Below are 21,268 nucleotides of genomic sequence, written 5' to 3'. Positions count from 1 at the left end.
GACTATACCGTGAGTGCAGCTTGTTTATCTTCACGGAGACGTGGCTAACCGAGCTAACGCCGCAGGCTAACGTAGACCTATGCGGTTTCACATCCGTGAGAGCCGATAGGGACACGCAGGCCAGCGGAAAAAGCAGAGGTGGGGGACTCATTGTCTACGTTAACAACAGATACTGTAACCCTGGACACGTCTCCGTTAAAGTTTCGGTATGCCGTCCGGACCTGGAGCTGCTAGCTGTTAGCTTGCGGCCATATTATCTACCTCGGGAGTTCAGTCATGTGATCTGTGTGTGTGTTTACATCCCTCCGAGGGCCGACGCAACAGCTGCCTGTGAGAAAATACACACAGTCACAGCAAGACTTCAGACACAAAACCCCGAGGCTTTCATTATTATATCTGGAGACTTTAACCATGCCACACTGGACTCTACTCTGGCTGCTTTTCACCAGTTTGTGAATTGTCCCACAAGGAGCAACAGGACAATTGACCTACTGTATGCTAATGTGAGAGATGCATACAGAGCCACCCCCCTCCCCCCACTAGGGAAGTCAGACCACAACCTGGTTTACCTACAGCCACAATACACACCCCTCGTCCAAAGGCAGCCTGTCACAACGCGCTCCATCCGGAGATGGACCCCAGAAAAGGAGGATGCTCTGAGAGACTGCTATGACACCACAGACTGGGATGTGCTCCTGAGCCCACATGGTGAGGACATAGAGGGGGCGACACACTGTCTTACAGACTACCTCAACTTTTGTGTGGACACGGTCGCCCCTGCTAAGACGGTACGGTGTTATCCTAATAACAAACCGTGGGTAACACAGGAAGTCAAAGCTGTCCTCAACATGAAGAAGAAGGCTTTCAGGAGCAAAGTGAAGGAGGAGATGAAGGCAGCACCGCGGGAGGTGAAACGCTGCCTGAGGGAAGCAAAGGACACCTACAGGAGGAAGGTGGAGCAGAAGTTGGAGAGGAACAATATGAGGGAGGTCTGGAATGGTGTGAAAACCATCACAGGCCACAACACCAAGAAAAGCACAGTGGGGGGGGGGGGGGGGGGGGGGGACTGTGGAGAAGGCAAACGAACTCAACAACTTCTTCAACAGGTTTGACCAGCCCACAACCCCCTCACCCTCACCTTCACTACAGAGTCCTCTCCCCACTCTCCTACCTCCCTCGCTTCCCCCCCTTCCTGACACCATGACACCCCCCTCCTCCAATCCCTCTCTCAGCAGCAAGACATCTCCCCCCCCTCCCCTCCCCCCAAACATCTCCCAGTGTCACAGTGGATCAGGTCAGGAGACAACTGAGGAAGCTTCGCCCCAGAAAGGCAGCAGGCCCAGACAAGGTGTGTCCTAGGATGCTAAAGGCGTGTGCTGCTGAACTTGGGGAGCCGCTACAACGAGTCTTCAACCTCAGTCTGCGACTGGGGAGAGTGCCCGCCCTATGGAAGACATCCTGCATCGTCCCGGTCCCCAAAAAGAACCGGCCCAATGAGCTGAATGACTTCCGACCGGTGGCACTGACGTCACATCTTATGAAGACTCTAGAGCGGCTCTTCCTCAACCTCCTCCGACCACAGGTACAACATGCCCAGGACCCACTACAGTTTGCATACAAGGCGGGTGTCGGAGTGGAGGATGCCATCCTGTACCTCCTACACAGAGCCCACTCACACCTGGATGGGGGAAAAGGCACGGTCAGGATCCTGTTTCTTGACTTTTCCAGTGCCTTTAATACCATCCGGCCCTGTATGCTTCAAGAAAAACTGAACAGGATGGAGGTGGACCCCTGCCTGGTCGCTTGGATCTCCGACTACCTCACCGACAGACCACAGTACGTCAGGCTGAAGGACATCACGTCTGACACTGTGGTCAGCAGCACAGGAGCACCACAGGGAACTGTGCTGTCCCCTCTTCTCTTCACCCTGTACACCTCTGACTTCTGCTACAACTCTGAATTATGCCACATTCAGAAGTTTGCAGACGACACAGCCATCATGGGGTGTATCTGGGATGATCAGGAAGAGGAGTACAGAAGTCTGGTGAGGAACTTTGTCGCATGGAGTCACACAAACCACCTGCAACTCAACACCTCAAAGACTAAGGAACTGGTTGTGGACTTCGGGAGGTCCAGAGAAGGTCCACTGCCGGTTCAGATAGAGGGGGAGGAGGTGGAGGTGGTCAACAAGTACAAGTACCTCAGGCTGTGGGTGGACAATAAACTGGACTGGTCATGCAACACAGAGCACCTGTATAAAAAAGCCCAAAGCCGACTGTACTTCCTCAGGAGGCTGAGGTCTTTTAACATCTGCAGGAAGCTCCTGAGGATGTTTTACCAGTCGGTGGTTGCTGGAGTACTTTTCTATGCTGTGGTGTGCTGGGGGAGCAGCACAGCAAAGAAGGACTCATCCAGGCTGGAGAAACTGATCAGGAGGGCTAGCTCTGTGGTCGGCATGAAGCTGGACACTCTGGTGACAGTGGCAGAGAAAAGGACATTAAAGAAACTGATGGACATTATGAACAATGCCAGGCATCCTCTGCACACGGCCATTAACAACCAGAAGAGTCTGTTCAGTGACAGGTTGCTTCTCCCCAAGACAAGAACTAACAGACTTAAAAACTCCTTTGTCCCACACGCCATCAGACTGTTTAACTCCTCTCTGGAGGGGAGAGGGAGGGGAGACAGGAGGACAAAGGAGGGGGGAACAACTAAGCTGTAGTGCCTCTTCACCTCACTGTACAATACTTTTGTAAATAGTCAACAGTGCAATAGACCTCAATACTCGAAATGTGCAATTCATTCACTTGTATTTTTATTTTTTATTCCTATTTATTCTATTTATCCCCTTCGTATATTTTATTTATATTGTCTCTGTATTTATATATGTGTGTGTGTGTGTGTGTGTATATATATATATATATATATATATATATATATATATATATATATATATATATAATATTCTGTAACTCTGAAACTTCTGTCGGTGCTGTGCTTTTTGGAAATCGAATTTCCCAGAGGAACCCACCCGAGGGATTAATAAAGTTCTATCTAATCTAATCTAATTATTTATACTTTCTAGTCTTTGGTTTGTTTGAGTTCTCTCTTATAGTTTATGTCTCTGTCTTCTCTAGCTGCTCTGTCTCCCCTGTCAGCTGTATCCCCTTGTCTAGTTCGCGTCTCTGTGTGTCCTTAGTGGTTATATCCCCGTGTCCAGTCAGTGTTTGTGTCTGCCCTGGTCCCACGTCTCTGTTCCCTCTGTTGCAGTGCATGCGAGTCTGTGTCTTTGTTCAGTCTGTGTTATGTGTTTCCTGTTTTACTTTGAAAGTCCATGTCTGATGTTAATGTGTCTGGTTTTGCTTCCCCTTGTCTCGTTAGGCCTGATTTGCCCCAGCTGTGTTTCCCTCCTGTTACCCATTCCCTGATTGCTCCCTCTGTGTATTTAAGCCCTGTGTTTCTCTGTGTCTGTGTCGCGATCTACCGTTTATTTTGCTGTGTGTTTTGTCAATCCGCCGGTGTTAGTTTATTTTTGACCTTTTTTCCCCAGTTATGTTATGTTTGAGTTCAGCATTAAAGCTGTTTTGGTTTAAGTTCTGTCTCCGGAGTCTGCACCTTGGGTCCTATTCCTGTCTGCACACAGCCACACCTAACAGAAGATCGCGACCAGTACATGGACCCAGCAGCACTCGCCCCGTCTGAAGAGCTCAGGGAGGATATAATTTATTCAGTGGATAAATTATGTGACCTGTGGCTGAATCATTCTGGGGAGGAATTTCAGCGTGCTGTAGCGAACCGGCTACAGCGACTGGTTTCTGGTCTCCCCTGGCTTTTGGACTCACTTCACCCACTCATACAGGAGTTTTTCCTTAATGAGCTTGATCTGCATCCCCCTGTTGCTACCGCTCACCTACCCAACTCGGAGAAAGATGTGCTGCCCAGCCCGCCGGACTTGGAGTTGCCCGGCCCATTGGAGCCATCACCGAGGAGGAAGCGGCGGCCGCACCACCGGCGTGTCACCCCACAGCTGGACCCCGGGATGTCAAAATAACCGGCTGTGGTGAGCAATAAGGACACTTTTTCTTTTTCTTCGGGCCATGGGACTATTTATTCTGGGGCTATATTTTTTGCATCAGCTGCTCAGCCACGGGGTCACTTAGCTGCTCAGCCGTCTGTTCCCGCTGGAGGGTCCGAGGGGCCCGTTCAGCCGTCTGTCTCCGCTGGAGGGTCCGAGGAACCGCTTCAGCCGTCTCTTCCTGCTTGGAGGATCCGAAGGGCCCGTTCAGCCACCTGTCTCCGCTGGAGGGTCCGAGGGGCCCGTTCAGCCTCTTGCCTTGTCAGCTGGGGGTCCGGGAGGACCCAGCCAGCACGTCCCAGTGTCTGCTGATGGTTCTGGCGAGGCCGTTCAGCCACCACCGGCTCCTCCGCCTGGTCCGGCCTCCGCAGCTCCGCCTGGTCCGGCCTCCGCAGCTCCGCCTGGTCCGGCCTCCGAGTGTTCAGCTTCGTCTGCTCCTGAGGTCTCCATGCTGTCTGGTCCTGCACATCTTGTCCGGCCTGCTCGTCCTGCACGTCCTGCACATCTTGTCCGGCCTGCTCGTCCTGCACGTCCTGCTCGTCCCGTCCGGCCTGCTCGTCCTGCACGTCCTGTCCGGCCGATGACTGGACGTCATTGCCGTCATGGACGGCCCCCTGAACTACGTCGCCATCGGTGCCTCCCGCCCGGCCGGCCTCCTGATCTGCTCGGTCGCCGTCGGTGCCTCCCGCCTGGCCGGCCTCCTGACCTGTTTTCTGGGCTATTGGACCATCAGCCTCCGGGCCGCCCCCCTGACCTGCCCGGGTTTGGACTGTTGTGCCGTTAGCCTCCGGGCCGGCCCCCCTGAACTTTTTTGAGACTATTGCCTGGGCCTCTGCGCCTTTCGTGAGCTCTTTTGTTTGTTTGCTTTTGGACTATGCCTGGGCCTTGGTGCTGTTGTTTTGGACGTTGTTCCTGTGTTTTGTTCTGTTGCTTTCCAGGCTCCGTTGTTTGTTCTTTTTTTTGTTTCTGGCTCCTTGTTTGGTTTGTTTCGAGCCCTCCATCCTGTTTCCCCCGCCGCCCACCCTGGTTGGATTGTTTTTTTTTTGGTTTTTTTTTGATGTTTTGGTTTGGGCTGTCTGGAAGCCAGCCCTTAAGGGGGGGGTACTGTTAGGATGCCTGGGTCGTTGACCCAGGGGTTTTGAGTTTATTATATTATTTATACTTTCTAGTCTTTGGTTTCTTTGAGTTCTGTCTTATAGTTTATGTCTCTGTCTTCTCTAGCTGCTCTGTCTCCCCTGTCAGCTGTATCCCCTTGTCTAGTTCGCGTCTCTGTGTGTCCTTAGTGGCTATATCCCCGTGTCCAGTCAGTGTTTGTGTCTGCCCTGGTCCCACGTCTCTGTTCCCTCTGTTGCAGTGCGTGCGAGTCTGTGTTATGTGTTTCCTGTTTTACTTTGAAAGTCCATGTCTGATGTTAATGTGTCTGGTTTTGCTTCCCCTTGTCTCGTTAGGCCTGATTTGCCCCAGCTGTGTTTCCCTCCTGTTACCCATTCCCTGATTGCTCCCTCTGTGTATTTAAGCCCTGTGTTTCTCTGTGTCCGTGTTGTGATCTACCGTTTATTTTGCTGTGTGTTTTGTCAATCCGCCGGTGTTAGTTTATTTTTGACCTTTTTTCCCCAGTTATGTTATGTTTGAGTTCAGCATTAAAGCTGTTTTGGTTTAAGTTCTGTCTCCGGAGTCTGCACCTTGGGTCCTATTCCTGTCTGCACACAGCCACACCTAACAAAAGGAGAGAGTTGGCAAAAACTATAGGAACAGGTTTGTCATGAGTTATATGTGAATCAGGACAGAATCGAATAGTTAGAGAGATCGAGTTGGAAACAATGTGCAGCAAGCAGCGTTGGTCAAGTTACTTGAAAAAAGTAACTAATTACTGATTACTTCCCCAAAATTAATCCCGTTACTTTACTGATCACTTATTTTCAAAAGTAATTAATTGCTTAGTTACTTTTAAAACACGATTTACAACCTGAATAGGTGATAAAGTGATAGATCTTTCAGCCCAATTCTACTTTTTCTGCATAATCCATCATACAAAATGTAATCAAATGGAAAACTCTCTTTTATTTAACTTTATCAGTTTTAATCTTTTAACTTTATGCATCAAGCAAACATTTAATTATATGCAACATTCTCTGACTTGAATAAATTAGTTTAATATGTAAACGTATTTTCTGCACATTCCAGCACATAAAATAAAATAGTTTTTTGTGTTTACACTCAGTCTTTCAAATAGATGCAAGTAAAACACAGCAGAAAATAAAGTCAAAGACTCAGCGGTCCTGTTGCTCTATTTTCACCTGTAAAGCAGGCGCAAGTTTACCCTGGTGCAGGTGTGCTGCAGCGGTCAGTTGAAGAAGCCGCGAGTTTCTCTGAGTTTCCCATTACGTGGTAGCGCACTCGGTGCTTGCTTGGAAGTTGTTCAATGTTTTTTTTCGCTGTAAAAAGGTTTCTTCCCACGCACAGCGGACACAAATGTTTTTATCACTTTTTATGGAATCAAACTCAAAGTAAGGTCAGTACTTCTAAGCTTTAAACGCTGCACGCTCATACTCTCTCTGCACTCGATATATTATCCATTGTTGATCTGCGCACAGCTGTTGTCACACTTGCTTACGTCACTGTCATGAGACATTCTTGCAAAGAAATCACTGTTTTAGTAACGCAGTAACGCAGCGTTCCTATGGGAAAGTAACGGTAATCTAATTACCGTTTTTGCATCCCTCACTTTACTCGTTACTTGAAAAAAATAATCGGATTACATTAACGCGTTACTGCCCATCTCTGGCAGCAAGTTGATGAGATGGAAATGTGCTAACAAGTGAAGAAAGTGTGTTGAGAAGAGTCCTTTGAGGAAATGATGAATGTAGAGAATGATGGATGGAGGACAGCTAGCGAAATCAGGAAGACGATGAGTAAGGAGGAAGTGAAGGCAACTATGAAAATGATGAAGAGTCAAAGGCACTGAGTTTTCAACAAAAGAGGCAAAAGATACCTGTGGAATGGAAAAGTATACTGGTAATGATATTCAAGAGGTATAATAACTATAAAACTGATGAGCCCGCCCCTCCCTGAGCCTGGTTCTGCCGGAGGTTTCTTCCTGTTTAAAGGAAGTTTTTCCTTCCCACTGTCGCCAAATATGACAAACTGCTCAGAGGGGGTCATATGATTGTTGGGTTTTTCCTCTGTATCTATTATTGTACGATCTACTGTACTATATAAAGTGCCTTGCGATGACTGCTGTTGTGATTTGGCGCTGTATAAATTGAATTGAGCCATACCATGAAGCTTTGGAGAAGAGTTGTTAAGAAAAGAGGTGACGATCAGTGAGTAGCAGATACAATGTTTGTTTTTAGAAGTACAGAGACGGAGCTGCTCTGTGTCTTTGTGGATCCAACCAAAGCTTATGACAGAGTCCCAAAAGAGAAACTGTGCTACTGTATGAGGAAGGCAGGAGTGGCAGAGTAGTGAGGTTATTTGAGTATGTGAGGCTGGTGCAGGACACGTGTGAGGACAGTGAAACAGTGGTGAGGAGTGACCGATGGGTTCACATCATGGGATGGATTACATCAGGGGCTGGCTCTGAGCCCCGTGTCATGTGCAGTGGTGATGAACAGGTTGACAGATAATGTCAGGAACGAATCTCCATGGACTGTTATGTTTGCAGACAACACTGTGATTTGTTTTGAGAGCCTGCAGAGGTGGAGGAACTCTATGGAGAGAAGAGGAATGAAAGTCAGTTGAAGCAAAATAGAATATATGTGTGTAAATGAGAGTGAGGAAGGTGAAAAGCTGAACATGCAAGAGTAGAGAGAATTTAAATACCTGGCACCAACCATGGCTTGGTGGAGTAGATGGAGTCCAGGCTGATTTGTATAAGAAGGATAGCAGCACGAGTTAATGTGAATGTTTACGAGATAGTAGTGAGACCTGATATAATCAGTAGTGCAGAGACAGTGGCACTAGTTGAAAAGACACAAGGCTCAGTTGAGGATGCTAATTTGGGGATGACAGGAAAATGAGCACATCAAGTTAAGTGGTTTGGAGACAAAGTTAGAGAAGTGAGGCTGAGGTGGTTCGGGCATGTGCAGAGGCGGGATAGTGAACGTATTGGCCAAAGAGTTTGGAAGATGCCAGACAGGAGGGAAAAAGGCGTTGTGGTGACCCCTAAGGGGGACAGTTCATAGACAAAACACAAAAAGTGCAAAGCTTTCATCAAGGCATAAAAGTATAAAAATATTTTGCTCTGTAAATCATCTTTAATGAGTATTTGTCCCAAGTCAGGATTGCTGTCCGATCTTTGGAAGTACTGTACATCCCTACAATATAGTAGCAGTGTGAGTAGGCGTTGATCTGGCTACCTTTAGAATAAGCAATGCCACATATATACAGGCTTTCTGTTGATGCACGTCTTCCAATGTTTTCATATTCTGTCACAATGAACAAACAACTGGAACGACGAATGAGGACTGCTATCTCAGAAACACTTGTATAGACCGTAGGACCCACAGAGGCTCATATATATTCACTTTTACTTAAATATTAATACAAAGAAGAACACCTCAAATATGAAATGCAAATTTCAGTCAAGCTTGGACGTGTCGATTTTGGAGCAGGAGCTTCTTTCTTGGTCACCAATGTACAATTGGTAAAGTCCAAAAACTACATTTGTCCGTAATAATGCGTGTGTTGCTTTCACACACCTGTCTGCAGATCATATTCAGCAGAAGGACCAGTTTCTTGAAAATACACCAAAATGACTCAGCATTTGGTTATTTACTATTGTTTTCTAATGAGGGCTCACACATGTTAGACAGCAGACTTCCACAATTCTACTTCTTGGTCTAGTTCAGTACATTCAACCACAATCCTGAGGAGGACGGCTGACTTGACAGTTGTCCTGATGACAATTATCAACATTGTCAACAAACGGGGTAAAAAACAAAAGGTCATTTGTGAGAATGTTGACTGTATATTAGTTAAAAGTGTAAGGGAAACGTGCACAACTAACAGGGACGAGCACAGTATACTACTACACAGTATACTGCTGCGGTATAACTCAAGGTCGTTGCCTACAACCACATCTGCTTTGCCTTTGCTTTCCATGCAGTCAGCCTCTAGACCTGCTCTGTCGCCGCCACCTTCCAAGCGGTCAGCCACCAGAACTGCTCTGTTGCAGCAGTCTTCCACGCGGTTGGCCCCTGAAATGGCCTGTTATGGACTGTTGTGCCGTCGGCATCTGGGTCGGCCCTTGTTCAGTCTCAGACTGTTTTTTCTGGGCACATGGCCAGTCCCTGGACTGCTTTTGGTTTGTCCTAGGACTCCTGCTCCTAGGATTTTGGGTTTTGAACTGTGTTCCTGGACTCCAGCAACTTTTGTTTTGAACTCCTTATTAAAAAAGAAGATTAATGCAGTGTATTACTTAATTACTTGCTTGAGAAAGTAATTGGGTATATTATTTATTACATTACTTTTTTATTAAAAAAGTATTATTCTGTCCCTCAGATTATTTCTGAAATATATTTTGTGATAAGTTTGTTATATGACACTTCATAGTCATGTTACTGAATCTATGTGTCAACAAATATGTTTACTCTTGGTCTGCTCATGTCTGCTCACATCCACGACTAACTGGTTGAATAACCAGCCAGGCATTTGCCAATCAAGGTCTGAATCTGTCGCTCTTTTTACAACAATGAAAGTATTACAAAGGATTAGAGGAAATGTCTGCCCAAAGGGCTCTTGATCTGTTACAAGTGTCTCAATATGCCGTGCCCTCCCTCAGTCACAAGTTCTCAATAGCCTAGAAAAAGTCCTATAAAACCACTTAGCAGAGTGGTTTTATAAGAGACTTACAGGATAACAAATTATTAATATTAAAATATTACCTTGGAGCAAATTTTTAATTCAATTTAATTTGATTCATTTCAGTTTTATTTATATTGCACCAAATCACAACATGAGTTGCTTCAAGGCACTTTATATTGTCATGTAATAATCCTACAATAATACAGAGAAACCAAATCACCTCAGCAGTCAAATACAACTCGAACACAACTTAAAAAATAAAAGATTGCTCTATGATGATCTCACTATTGGTTAACAGGCTTTGCTACTGATAAGACCAAGATCCATTTGACTCCAGCTGGTGAACCCAACCCCTGCCTACCCATCAGATAACTTCTGCTGCCCATCTCCCACATTAATGTCATAATTAATTATACCTTAATTATAATTACAACTTAACACACTGCTAATGTGGTTGTCAGATAAAAGTACCTTTCTCTGTGTCCTTACTTCAGTTCAATTCAAAGCCGGCTAACATCCTCAAAAAAGTGTTTTTTAGGGCTTCACATGTCGACTACTTCAGCTGCTGAAGGGAAGATCTGTGTGCTTGCCTATTTGCAAGCAAAGAGTGAATAAAATGTTATAGTGGCTTCTAGAAAGCCGAAATGCTTCAATTGCCCCCTGGTGCCTAGCTGCATCCCATCCAGTGGGGGTCAAACTATCCATCCTATTCTGCTTATTAATTCAGGGTCGCTGAAGGGCTCGAGCCTATTGCAGCTGCCATAGGGCGAGAGGCAAAGTGCACTCTGGAGAGGTCGCTAGTCTGTCGCAGGACTAACACTGTCTGTGCATGTCTTTGGACTGTGGGAGGAAGCCGGAGTACCCAAAAAAGAACCTATGCAAAGTTTAAGTAGTTCTTCACATACTGTTCTGGGTCCACTATGGGATGCGGTTCCCTGCATATTCCTCATAATCATGTATCTCATTCTGCCAGTTCTGATTGGCTGGTGATTGCAATGAACATGTCGGACCAAGCCACCCACTGTTAAATATAAATATTGCATAGTCTTTATTCAAGATAAGCCCCTCCTCTTGCTTCATCCCAGCAAGAAGGGCCGTCTGGTGAGACATCTCACTCATGCTACTCTGAGAACCGGGGTTACAAAGTAACCTAAGGTTCTCATTCCTAGCATTTCTCACTATGGAAAAATGGAGGCTCCCGTATTGTTAGACAAGCTTATCTCAAGCAGTCATAGAAATAGCCAGTATCTCACCTATCCAAGTGCGGACCCAGAGCCCAGCACTGCTTGGGCTCTGGGTCCGCACTTGGATAGGTGAGGACTCTGCTTGAAGCTGAGACATCCAGCCTGTAAAACCGGACAAAGGTGAGAGGTGAAGACCAGCTTGCTGCTGCACAGATACCTGGATTCACATTCCTCTGAAAAGGGCCCAGGACACTGCCAGACCATGAGTGGAGTAAGCCTGCAGGCATTCTGGTCCCTGCTGCTGCAGGCTAGTATACCAAAGAGCAATCACCTCCACAATCCAAAGTCAGAGCCATTGCTTATGGCTCTTACGAGGGCCTGCCTTGTAAGGCCTAAAAAGCTGGTAATTACTCTGAAAGTCCTTAGTACAATCCAAATAAAGTCTTGCAGATAAGATCGCCTTACTGGAGGGTAACTGGTATGACAGCTGATCTATGGTTAAAATTTGGGTTCAGGAGAGATGAGCAAACCGTAGCTAGTAGTGACGGGAATTAGCTAACACTCCTGTCTGTGGACAATTAAGCAAGCTAGCACATCCAGCAGATGCCAGTCGTAACTTTTTGTAAGAATTCCCTGTAACAAGATCAACACTGGGAGTAATTTTATATATATTACTGTGATGATTCACACATACATAAGACTAATTGAAACCATCAACCAAGAAAGAACTCTCTTCCAGAGAGTGCAAACCTCTGTAAAGGCAGCTCTCACTCTGGGCAGTATTTAACTCTAAGAAAATCGTGTTGTGTATGTAGTCATTTTTTCCTTTCTTTAAAAAAACATACTTTAAGAAGTTTGTAAAGCAGTAAAACTCAGACAAAACTCAGACAGAAGGTTACTTTGATTACACAAACATTATGCAGCAGTAGGTAATGCATAATAGGTACTGACTTGTGAATAATGACATTAGAACCTTATTATAAAATATTATACTAACTAGGCAGCTCATTATCCTTGTCTTGATAATACCTTCTTTGAAGATATTATGCATATTGGAGTCACCTTGAAAGAAAGGCAGATGCAACATCAGAGCTCAAACGTGACATGATATTTGGATACATCTGTTATTTAGAATCCCCATATACCAGTATCATTTCCTAGTAGTTGGCAATACAAACCAAAGAACGTAGTTTTTGGTTTGTATTGGCAAACCAAGCTGAAAAAGACAGCTTTATTTGACAAACAGACAGTTAGGGTAGTTAGGGTAAGAGGCTGAGGATCACAACAGGAATATAGGAAATAGAGTAAGTTATTTTTAATCAGGGGCCCTGTGGGGGTGCTTAGCCTAAGGAAATCACGATATCATATTTTCCACTTCTACTAGAGTGTATAACAGAAGGGAATGGACCCCCTCCCCACTGAGACTAATGGAACGTAAAGTGGACCTAAACCATAAATTCTGATTCAGTCAAGGGACACCAGTAACCTATGAAATGCAAACTGTTCCTATGAATGTCTGTGATGCAGAGGATCTTGAGGGTCTTAACAACAGCAAGTGATAAAGTACAGATAGTTTGATTAAAGAAATTTCTTGCATTTGCACAATGTCTCTAAAATTAGAAACAAGTGATGCTGAAAAACTAGTTCATGCATTTATTACTTCCAGGCTGGACGACTGTGATTCATTATTATCAGGATGTCCTAAAAACTCCCTGAAAAGCCTTCAGCTAACCCAAAATGCTGCAGCAAGAGTCCTGACAGGGACTAGAAAGAGAGAGCAGGTTTCTCCTGTATTGGCTTCCCTTCATTGGCTTCCTGTTAAATCCAGAATTCAAAATCCTGCTCCGAGGCTGCTGGGGACTTCCCATAATGTGTTTCTTCTTCACTCACCTTTTCTTTCACTCATTATGTGTTTATACACCTCTCCGTATTTAATCATTATTCATCATTAACTTCTGGCTCTCCTCCACAGTGCGCCTATTTGTCTTCCTTCCCTCACCCCCAACTGGATGTAGCAGATGGCCCCGCCCCTCCCTGAGCCTGGTTCTGGCCGAGGTTTCTTCCTGGTAAAAGGGAGTTTTTCCTTCCCATGTCACCAAGTGTGGTCTCTTGATTGTTGGGGTGTTCTCTGTATTATTGTAGGGTCTTTATCTTACAATAAAAAGTGCCTGCTGTTCTGATGCTATATAAATAAAATTGAACTGAATTAATTTTAATTGAACTGAATTGAATTGGCTAAAATACAGGTCACTATGGAATTACTCTGTAAAGCCAGAGTAGCAATACTTGCCCTGCAGCAGCATCCCTTCCTTTAAACAAACTGCACTGTCTGTGGTGGATTCTATCTTTTTTATAACAATACTTCTTTGCAAGAAACCTTATGCCATTGGAAAGCCTGTTAATATCCCTTTAAATGAAGCTGCATTTGTAAGGACAAAGCATTTGTGTGTTAAAGAGCAGAATTGAGTATTTGGGCTGTGCCCATAAAAAACTTTCCAACTCTTCTCTGTCAACACCAATCAGCTCATTCTGCTGTTGACCCTTGTTTGGTCTTGTTCAGTAGATTGGAGGATTGAAGAAAGAAGATTATAAATTGCATTTCATTCAAAAAATGGTCAAACTGACAAAATATCACATTTGACCTCTGACCTCTCCTTCAATATCACTAGACTGCTCTGATGGGCAAAGTGATAAAAATGCTATTTAAAGCAATATTTCTTACTGCCATTGTTTGTACTAACACTGATTTTATATAAACTTAGAGAAAATAAGTTCCAGACAAGTAACATGACAAAACCTTTTGTAGAGATGGTCACACGTTCTGATGATAAATTAGCAGGACTTAGTTCTTACTTCTAGAAGCAGTAAGTATGTACTGGTTTTCACAGTCCTGTGAAAAACACAATTTTCACATGTCTGTAATTAAAACGTATTAGTTTATATCTTAGAAATCAAATAATAAATTATAGCTTTGTAGAATAAGTCTAATCGGGAGGTTGGTGGTTTGAGCCCCAGATGCTCTGATCTGTATGCCTAAGTATCCTTGGGCAATAATGTGTTCACTGGAGTTTGAATGTGTGTGAAGGTTAGATAGAGAGTGCTTAGGTGTTGAAAAAAGTGCTAGTGTGAATGGTTGTGTTATATAAAACAGTCTGAGTGCTCAGGTAGAGTAAAAAAGCACTAAGAACCAAGATGTGACTGCATTTGGTAACCAGAGTGAAACATAAGAGTGAAACTTCTGGTTGAGGGCTAATATCAAATTAAGGAATAATTTATTTTCACGAGGACCACCATCACACTGAGCAGAAGGAGTCAAATTAGCTCATTTCAACATAATATTTTGAGGTTTGTGAAAAAAATTGGAATGGGTGACTATTGGATCAAGATGTTTTATGAAGGTATGAAAAACTACTATATAGCCGGCTCCCAGTGATATTGCACTTCAGTTCTCAGATCCAGTGCTTACAGCCATCTTTTACAAACAATGCTTGATTACTCAGCACTAAATCTGTTAAGTTCAAACAACAAAACTACAATGACACTAAACGTCCTTTTGAAAATTTGTGTCTGATAGAATGTTTCCAATTCCATCTTTTCACTGTATTAAAAAAATCATATTTTCTCTTGTTTTGGACATTTTATATATTAATGCAAATGCAGACAGTTACTCCTCTACATAAGTTAATCAAATTAAATGTTGCAATTCTTATTTTTTGAAAAAATAAATACTGAATACCCCTGATTTTACTATTGCTTGGAATATATAGACCACAACAAATCCTTTATTTCAAACCAACAGCTGTATTTAATTTGCTCACATCAGTACTTTGTGTAAATTGTGTCAGAAACTCACACTCTTTGGACATTCCAACTGCAAAGCACTTCTGTAGGCGGCAATACTGACAACGGTTCCGCGTCACCTTGTTGATAATGCAGTTCTTGTCCCGGTGACACGTGTACACCATGTTTTTCTGGATGCTTCGGCGGAAAAAACCCTGCAGAGACAGATACATATAGGAAGGCAGGGGAGGGTGGGGATGCATTATAAAAGCAGCGTCTCACATAGTTATCCTCACTTCACTTCTAATCTTCTGCAACTGCATTTTTGCTAAAACATCCACACAGCTCCACTGAAATCCTCTGGTCACTGGATATCATAACGTCACAACAGTGTGTATAACAATGTGCTGGATGTTTTGTTTTTTTATTGCCATTAATACTGAGCAAAAACAGAGTGTGTCCCAGCTGGGAGCTTCAAATGCTGCTTTGAGCTGGGAAATTGAATACAAGCAGGAACAGACACTAAAGAATTTAATGGTATCAAAAAGTGAGGCTGCTCGTACAGTATGAAAGACTTAACCAACAACTTGCCATATCTGTACTTAAAGTAATGTTACTTAAAGTAACATTAAATTTCTGCAGAAGACCAAATGAGTGTTCTAATAATTAATTACTAGAGGATTTCAAATGAACTCAATCTGTGAGTCTGTCCAAAAAGTTTTAGGCAACAAAGTGCCTAAAAACCTTGGGTTAGTGGAAAGATGTGTGTTGATGGAGACGATCATTTCTATTTCAGAGACTCTGCTTTGGGATCTACAGGAGCTGGATTAAAAGGAAGATGATTTACTTGCATAAATGGCACTAACAATTCCAAGTGAGTTCCTTCATAAAAGCTGCTCTTAGAGCATCTTAAGTGAATAACAAAGAGACCTCCTAAACTGAATGAAGGGACAGAATGGACACTACTGCTCAAATGCTCAGTGAAATTACTGGTGTTGTGCTGTGTTTGAAATATAAGTTAACGAGCTAAAGGCCAAATTTGTTTTTAAGGAGCATTTTTGGTTTAAATTAAAAGTTTTCCCACAGAGTGGCTAACCACCATCTTCAGTGCTTTTGGACTGTTCTGACTTGCAGCTGAACAGACAGTCCTTCCCAGCTGGGTGCCATCAAAATAAGTTTGTGATAATATTATTCTACAGCATGCAGTTATTAACAAACATAAAAAAATGAAACATTATTATCTTGCTGTTCTAAAAGTTCCTTGTAAAGCCTTTAGTTATTTACACTTCTGATAGCCATCAATAAGCTTTGGGCATAATTTGGTTTGATATTTGAAAACGATGCTTGGTAGAGTTTATATAAAGTGGTTGGTTTCCTGGCCATGCTTAACCTGGCTGTTAAGCATGGTTCACAAATATTCAATAGGATTGAGGTCATGGCTTTTAGAAGGCAGTTCCAGAAGCTTCATGATTAGCCTGCTTTATTCATCCCAAACCAGTTTGATATGCATTTGACATCACTGTCCTGTTGGCACACCCAGTTGTGTCCCAATCGTAAAGATATTGATATGAGGTGAATTTAAAGAATCTGGAAGTACTCGCCCTTCTTCACTATTCCCTCAACTTTTTCCATTGTGCTTATACCACTAGCAGCAAAACAACCCCAAAGCACGATGCTTGACAGTGTTTATGGATTTCAAAGCCTCACCTTTGAAATCCATGAACACTTGCTGTAGCTCAGGTGGTAGAGCGGGTCATCTGCTGATCGGAAGGTTGGTGGTTCGATTCCTGGCTTCCCCTAGTCTGCATGCCAAATATCCTTGGGCAAGATACTAGCCAAGTTGCTCTCAGATGCATCCATTGGAGTATGAAAGTGTGTGTGAATGTTACTTAGAAAGCACTTAGAAAAATGTGCTTGTGTGATTGGGTGAATGTACAAGTTGTGTAAAGCCCTTTGAGTGCTCAGAAGAGTAGAAAAGCGCTATATAAGAACCAGTCCATTTACCTATATATCTCTTGTTAATATAATCAAATAGCTCAAGTCTTTGTCTTGGTTGACCATAAGTCTCAACAGGATCTTGAGCTTTATTGTGAAAGGTTTATGTGGAAAATAAACAAGCGGACATGCGATGGTTTTACCGTCGTTGTTGCTAACGACAACCCATAAAAACAGGCGCTTGTCCGTCCGTAGTGTGGTTATTTTAAATATAAGAGAAAGAGAGAACTTTAAGAAATGAATATAGCCACTACAGTGACCATCAAAACAATGAAAAAATATTGCTGTAAACGGTTTATTTTGCGACACCACGAAACAAACGGTAGCGTAAAATGAAACGATAGACGTTTTTATATCGTCATCCGATATATATCGTTATATCGAACAGCCCTACCATGTGGGCAGCTGTAAATCTCAGTAAAACTTGAAGCTGTCAATATTGGAGCCGGGGCTTCCTTCTTGGTCAGCACTCTCTCAGTCTATGTCAAGGTAAATTGCACTTCACTGTGGACAGTGACCCTGGTGTTTCAGCAGCTCTCAGTTCATTGCAGGTTTGAGTCTTGGTGATTCCTGGATTGTTCCTGAACATCCTAACCAATTTCTACTCATCTGATAGTGGAAACTGAGTCTTCTGACAGGTTATGGCAAAGTGTTGACATATGTGAATAGTACTTACGTACAACTGTTTGAACTGATGAAATGAATTATGAAATGGCTCCAAGAGGCCCCAGAGAGTAGATTCTGTTCATGTGGACATTGCATTTTCAGTGGGAGAAACTTTTCATCACTCATCCAAGTCTCTTTCTCAGTCTCCCTAACCTTATAAACTGTAGGTTTACATGACTGCAACTGGTACAACTGACTAACAATGGGTCGTGAGGTCAATTTCACCATCATTAATATGCAAACTCTTGTGACCATTGACCAAAGTACCATGGTGGTACATTATAAATTGATTTCCCCAATATATAAATCATGGTAATCCACCTGGAACTGAACCGGATACACTACATGACCCTTTTGTGCAAGGGGACCTAGTCCTTCCTGTGGACCAGAGAGGGGGGCGGGGGCGTTGAAAGCCACTGAAATGTTATGGCTTGAGAAAATGCACCTCAGCTGTTCCTGGGATAACCACATTTACTCTGGGCCGTCTTGAAATGATGCTCTTCTGCTTTCCTGGCCACTGTGTCTGTGGGGATGTTTGTACTGTGTTGTAGCGTCCTGATGAAACCCAGTTTCTGCTCCAGTGGGTAATAAGACTCAGACCTTAAATCTGTATTGATTTACAGTGCACACTGACTTTTAAATTTCCCCAATAATGATGGAAATCTTGTCTGCAATGGTGGAGAGGTTGACAGATGAGATGAGGTCAGGCAGGAGTCTCCGTGGCCTATAATGTTTGCAGATGACATTGTGATCTGTGGTGAGATTGGGGAGCAGGTGGAAGACCTGGAGAGGTGGAGGCATGCCCTAGAGAGAAGAGGAATGAAAGTCAGAAGAAGCAAGACCGAATATGTATGTGAATGACAAGGAGGCAGGTGGAAAAGTGAACAACTAATAAACAGAGATGAGTTTAAACAGACGACAGAAGAGAGAAAATGCAGGGGAGAGAAGAGTGCCAAGGGTGATTTGAGACAGGACAGCTGTAAGAGTGAGAGCGAGCGTTTACAAGATGGTAGTGAGACCTGCTATGATGTATGGTTTGGAGATGTTGGGAGTGAAAAACGTCAGATGTTAATATTCTTTTTCACTGAGAATGACTGAGATAGACAAGACAAATAAGACAATTTGTCCTGTTTGTCTTATAAGACAAGACAAGTTAGAGAGGTAAAGCTTATTTGGATACGTGCAAAGCTACTGCATTAGACAAATGATGTTTAAGATGAAGCAGACAGGCAGGAGAAAAAGAGCAAGACGTCAGAGGAGGTTCATGGATGTAGTAAACAAGGACATGCAGAGGGTTGGTGTCTGAGAAGAGGTCCCTAGGGACAGGGTGAGATGGAAGCAGATGATCTAAGTAGTAATGCTTTTTGCTGAGAGATATGACAAACTACATACAGTGTTGGGAAGGTTACTTTTAAAATGTACTCCACTACAGATTACAGATTACATGCCCCAAAATGTATTTTGTAACGTATTCCGTTACGTTATTCAATGAGAGTAACGGATTCTGAACACTTTGGATTACTTTGGATCATGCTTTTTACAACTACATGAATGTACTATTGCTGTGTGATTTATTACTATTACTGAAGGTTACACTCCACACCAACACCAGCTAGATGTTTAAATCTTGATATAAAATGAGTAACAGTAGGTGGACATTAGGTAAGGCTGCACTTTTTGCAGCGATCTCGTATAGAAAACTGTTCCGCGCGTATATAAAACAGGTCCGCGGCTCCGAACCGTAGTAAAGGGACCTCTGGCTGATACGTCGGGTTCGTGTTGGGCTCGTAGCTGAAAACTAGCCTTACTTTGTTGTCTGGGTCAACTTTGCTAGCGAGAGACAGAGAGAGGCGTTGTAAGCTTACTTACAACTGGCTATTATTATTAGGGATGCAACGATACCAATTTTTTCAAACCGATACGATACCGATACTTGGATCTGAGTACTTGCCGATACAGAGTACAAAAACCGATACTTCTACCACACACACACACACAAATGCAATGAATTGGAAGACAGGTTTTATTTTATTCTCTGACGATAATAAATAATATCTTAATAAAAATGACCACAAAAAAATTTCAAGTGAAAAATAAGCACTTCTGTTAAATTATTGCAGAGTCTCCACATTGTAATTTAACAAAATATCACTGAACTATTGGCACTGTCTCGAGCTTTCGGAATAATAAATAAACACTTCTGTTTGGAATAAAATAAATACAAATTAGGTTTGAGAATAAAATAAACTTTTAAATGCAGAGTGCAGAGTGTCCATATTGTAAACAAACAAACAAAATAACGAAAGTATCTGGCATTGACGAACGAACTCCCCATCTGCCCGTGGATCATCAGTCCACTGTGCCGTTAAACCAAGGACTGACATCGCGCACACACTGCTTGTCTTTACCTCTTTAGGAAGTTTTGGCACCATTATCTCCCTGATGTGTGGGCGGCTGGGAATTTCATATCGCAGCTCGAGTATGCTGAGAAGAATCCTATGTTTTCCACGACTGGCATTGGCTGGTCATCCAGAGCGATAAAATGAGTCAGAGCCTCTGTTGTTTTAACTGCCCGTGGATTTTCTCTTGACATTTTTCATCGCTTTTCCAAAACCTGAGTTAAAGTTGGCTGTTCCGGTCCACACTGCTGACATTTTGTTTAGCCTAGCTACAGCAGCCTCCAGTTTCTCTTTTTTTATCTGGAGCTGCCAGTCTCACTCGCCTAACCCTGTGCCTGTTTAGCACGGGATGTCCCCCTAGTGGCCAATCTAAAAAACTACAACAAAAATCACAAGCCTCCCTCTGATTAATGAAATAAGTTAGTATCGGTTCATGGTATCGGTTAACTTTTACGAGTATGAGTACACACACATTTTACAGTATCGGCCCCGATACCCGATACCAGTATCGGTATCGGTGAATCCCTAATTATTATATTTACATGCTTCCAGCTCCCATTTCTGGTTGGTGAATACTCGCACTTTTCTACTCTTCTTTTTCTCCCTCCCTCTCACAGACACATCACGGGTATGGCAGTCCATTCTCCCTGCAGCACGGACAACACTGCCCATGAGGCTACATTGTTTAGGGTGAAGCTTGTAACACTCTGATATTGCCTTCATATTAAATCATTTTTGTGAATAATAATTTTTAAAAATATTTCTTCACGTCATTTTGCGGGCCACAAGTAGAGATGAGACACAGGCATTAGAGCCTCTTAATGTGTGTTTTGTTTGGGTTTCCACCAGCGTGGAATTACCAAAAACAGAGAGGGCCTAGCCTAACATATGAAACAGGAAAAGATTGCCGTGTAAACCATTTATTTCAGCAAAGTAACTGTATTCTGAATACCACCTTTTCAAACGGTAACTGTAAGGGAATGCAGTTACTCATTTTTTGTTTTTTAAATACGTAACGCCGGTACATGTACTCTGTTACTCCCCAACACTGACTACAAATTAGTGACCTGTCAAAATCTAAACTGTTTTACAGTCTACATGATCCATTGCAAGGAACTCAAATTTTAAAAACATGTAGGATTTGGAAATTTTGAAAAACTTTGGTTTCTGAAGTTGTGTGTTTGAGAGCGTCTTCTACCTTGCATGGAGAAAAATAAATAAATACAATCTGTGGATAGTTTGAAAGTGGACCAACATCTGTGTCTTCATCAGTCAGAACACTTTAGTGCCAAATTTAACCAAGTGACCCATCCAAGCACAAAGAGAACATGCAACCTCCATACAGAAAATTTTAAAAGTGAGCG

General features: G+C 43.2%; 1 protein-coding gene across 3 annotated transcripts in view; it reads right to left on the bottom strand.

The window, feature by feature from the left end:
* LOC309698855 (retinoic acid receptor beta-like) overlaps positions 1 to 21,268 on the bottom strand; it is a 117,211-nt gene that overhangs the window by 33,344 nt on the left and 62,599 nt on the right. For 2 of the 3 annotated variants that reach the window (XM_082521588.1, XM_082521590.1), the window contains one exon: positions 14,918 to 15,059. In XM_082521588.1, the coding sequence (XP_082377714.1) occupies positions 14,918 to 15,059 (142 nt within the window). Of the gene's footprint in view, positions 1 to 14,917; positions 15,060 to 17,515; positions 17,690 to 21,268 lie in introns of those variants that run through there. The other variant, XM_082521589.1, reaches the window with a different exon arrangement.

The sequence above is a fragment of the Aulonocara stuartgranti genome, assembly GCF_965226115.1.
Source record: "Aulonocara stuartgranti genome assembly, chromosome: 22".
NCBI classification, from domain to species: domain Eukaryota; kingdom Metazoa; phylum Chordata; class Actinopteri; order Cichliformes; family Cichlidae; genus Aulonocara; species Aulonocara stuartgranti.
Note: the sequence above shows the minus strand (reverse complement) of the source record. Positions and strands in the feature narration are given on the sequence as shown.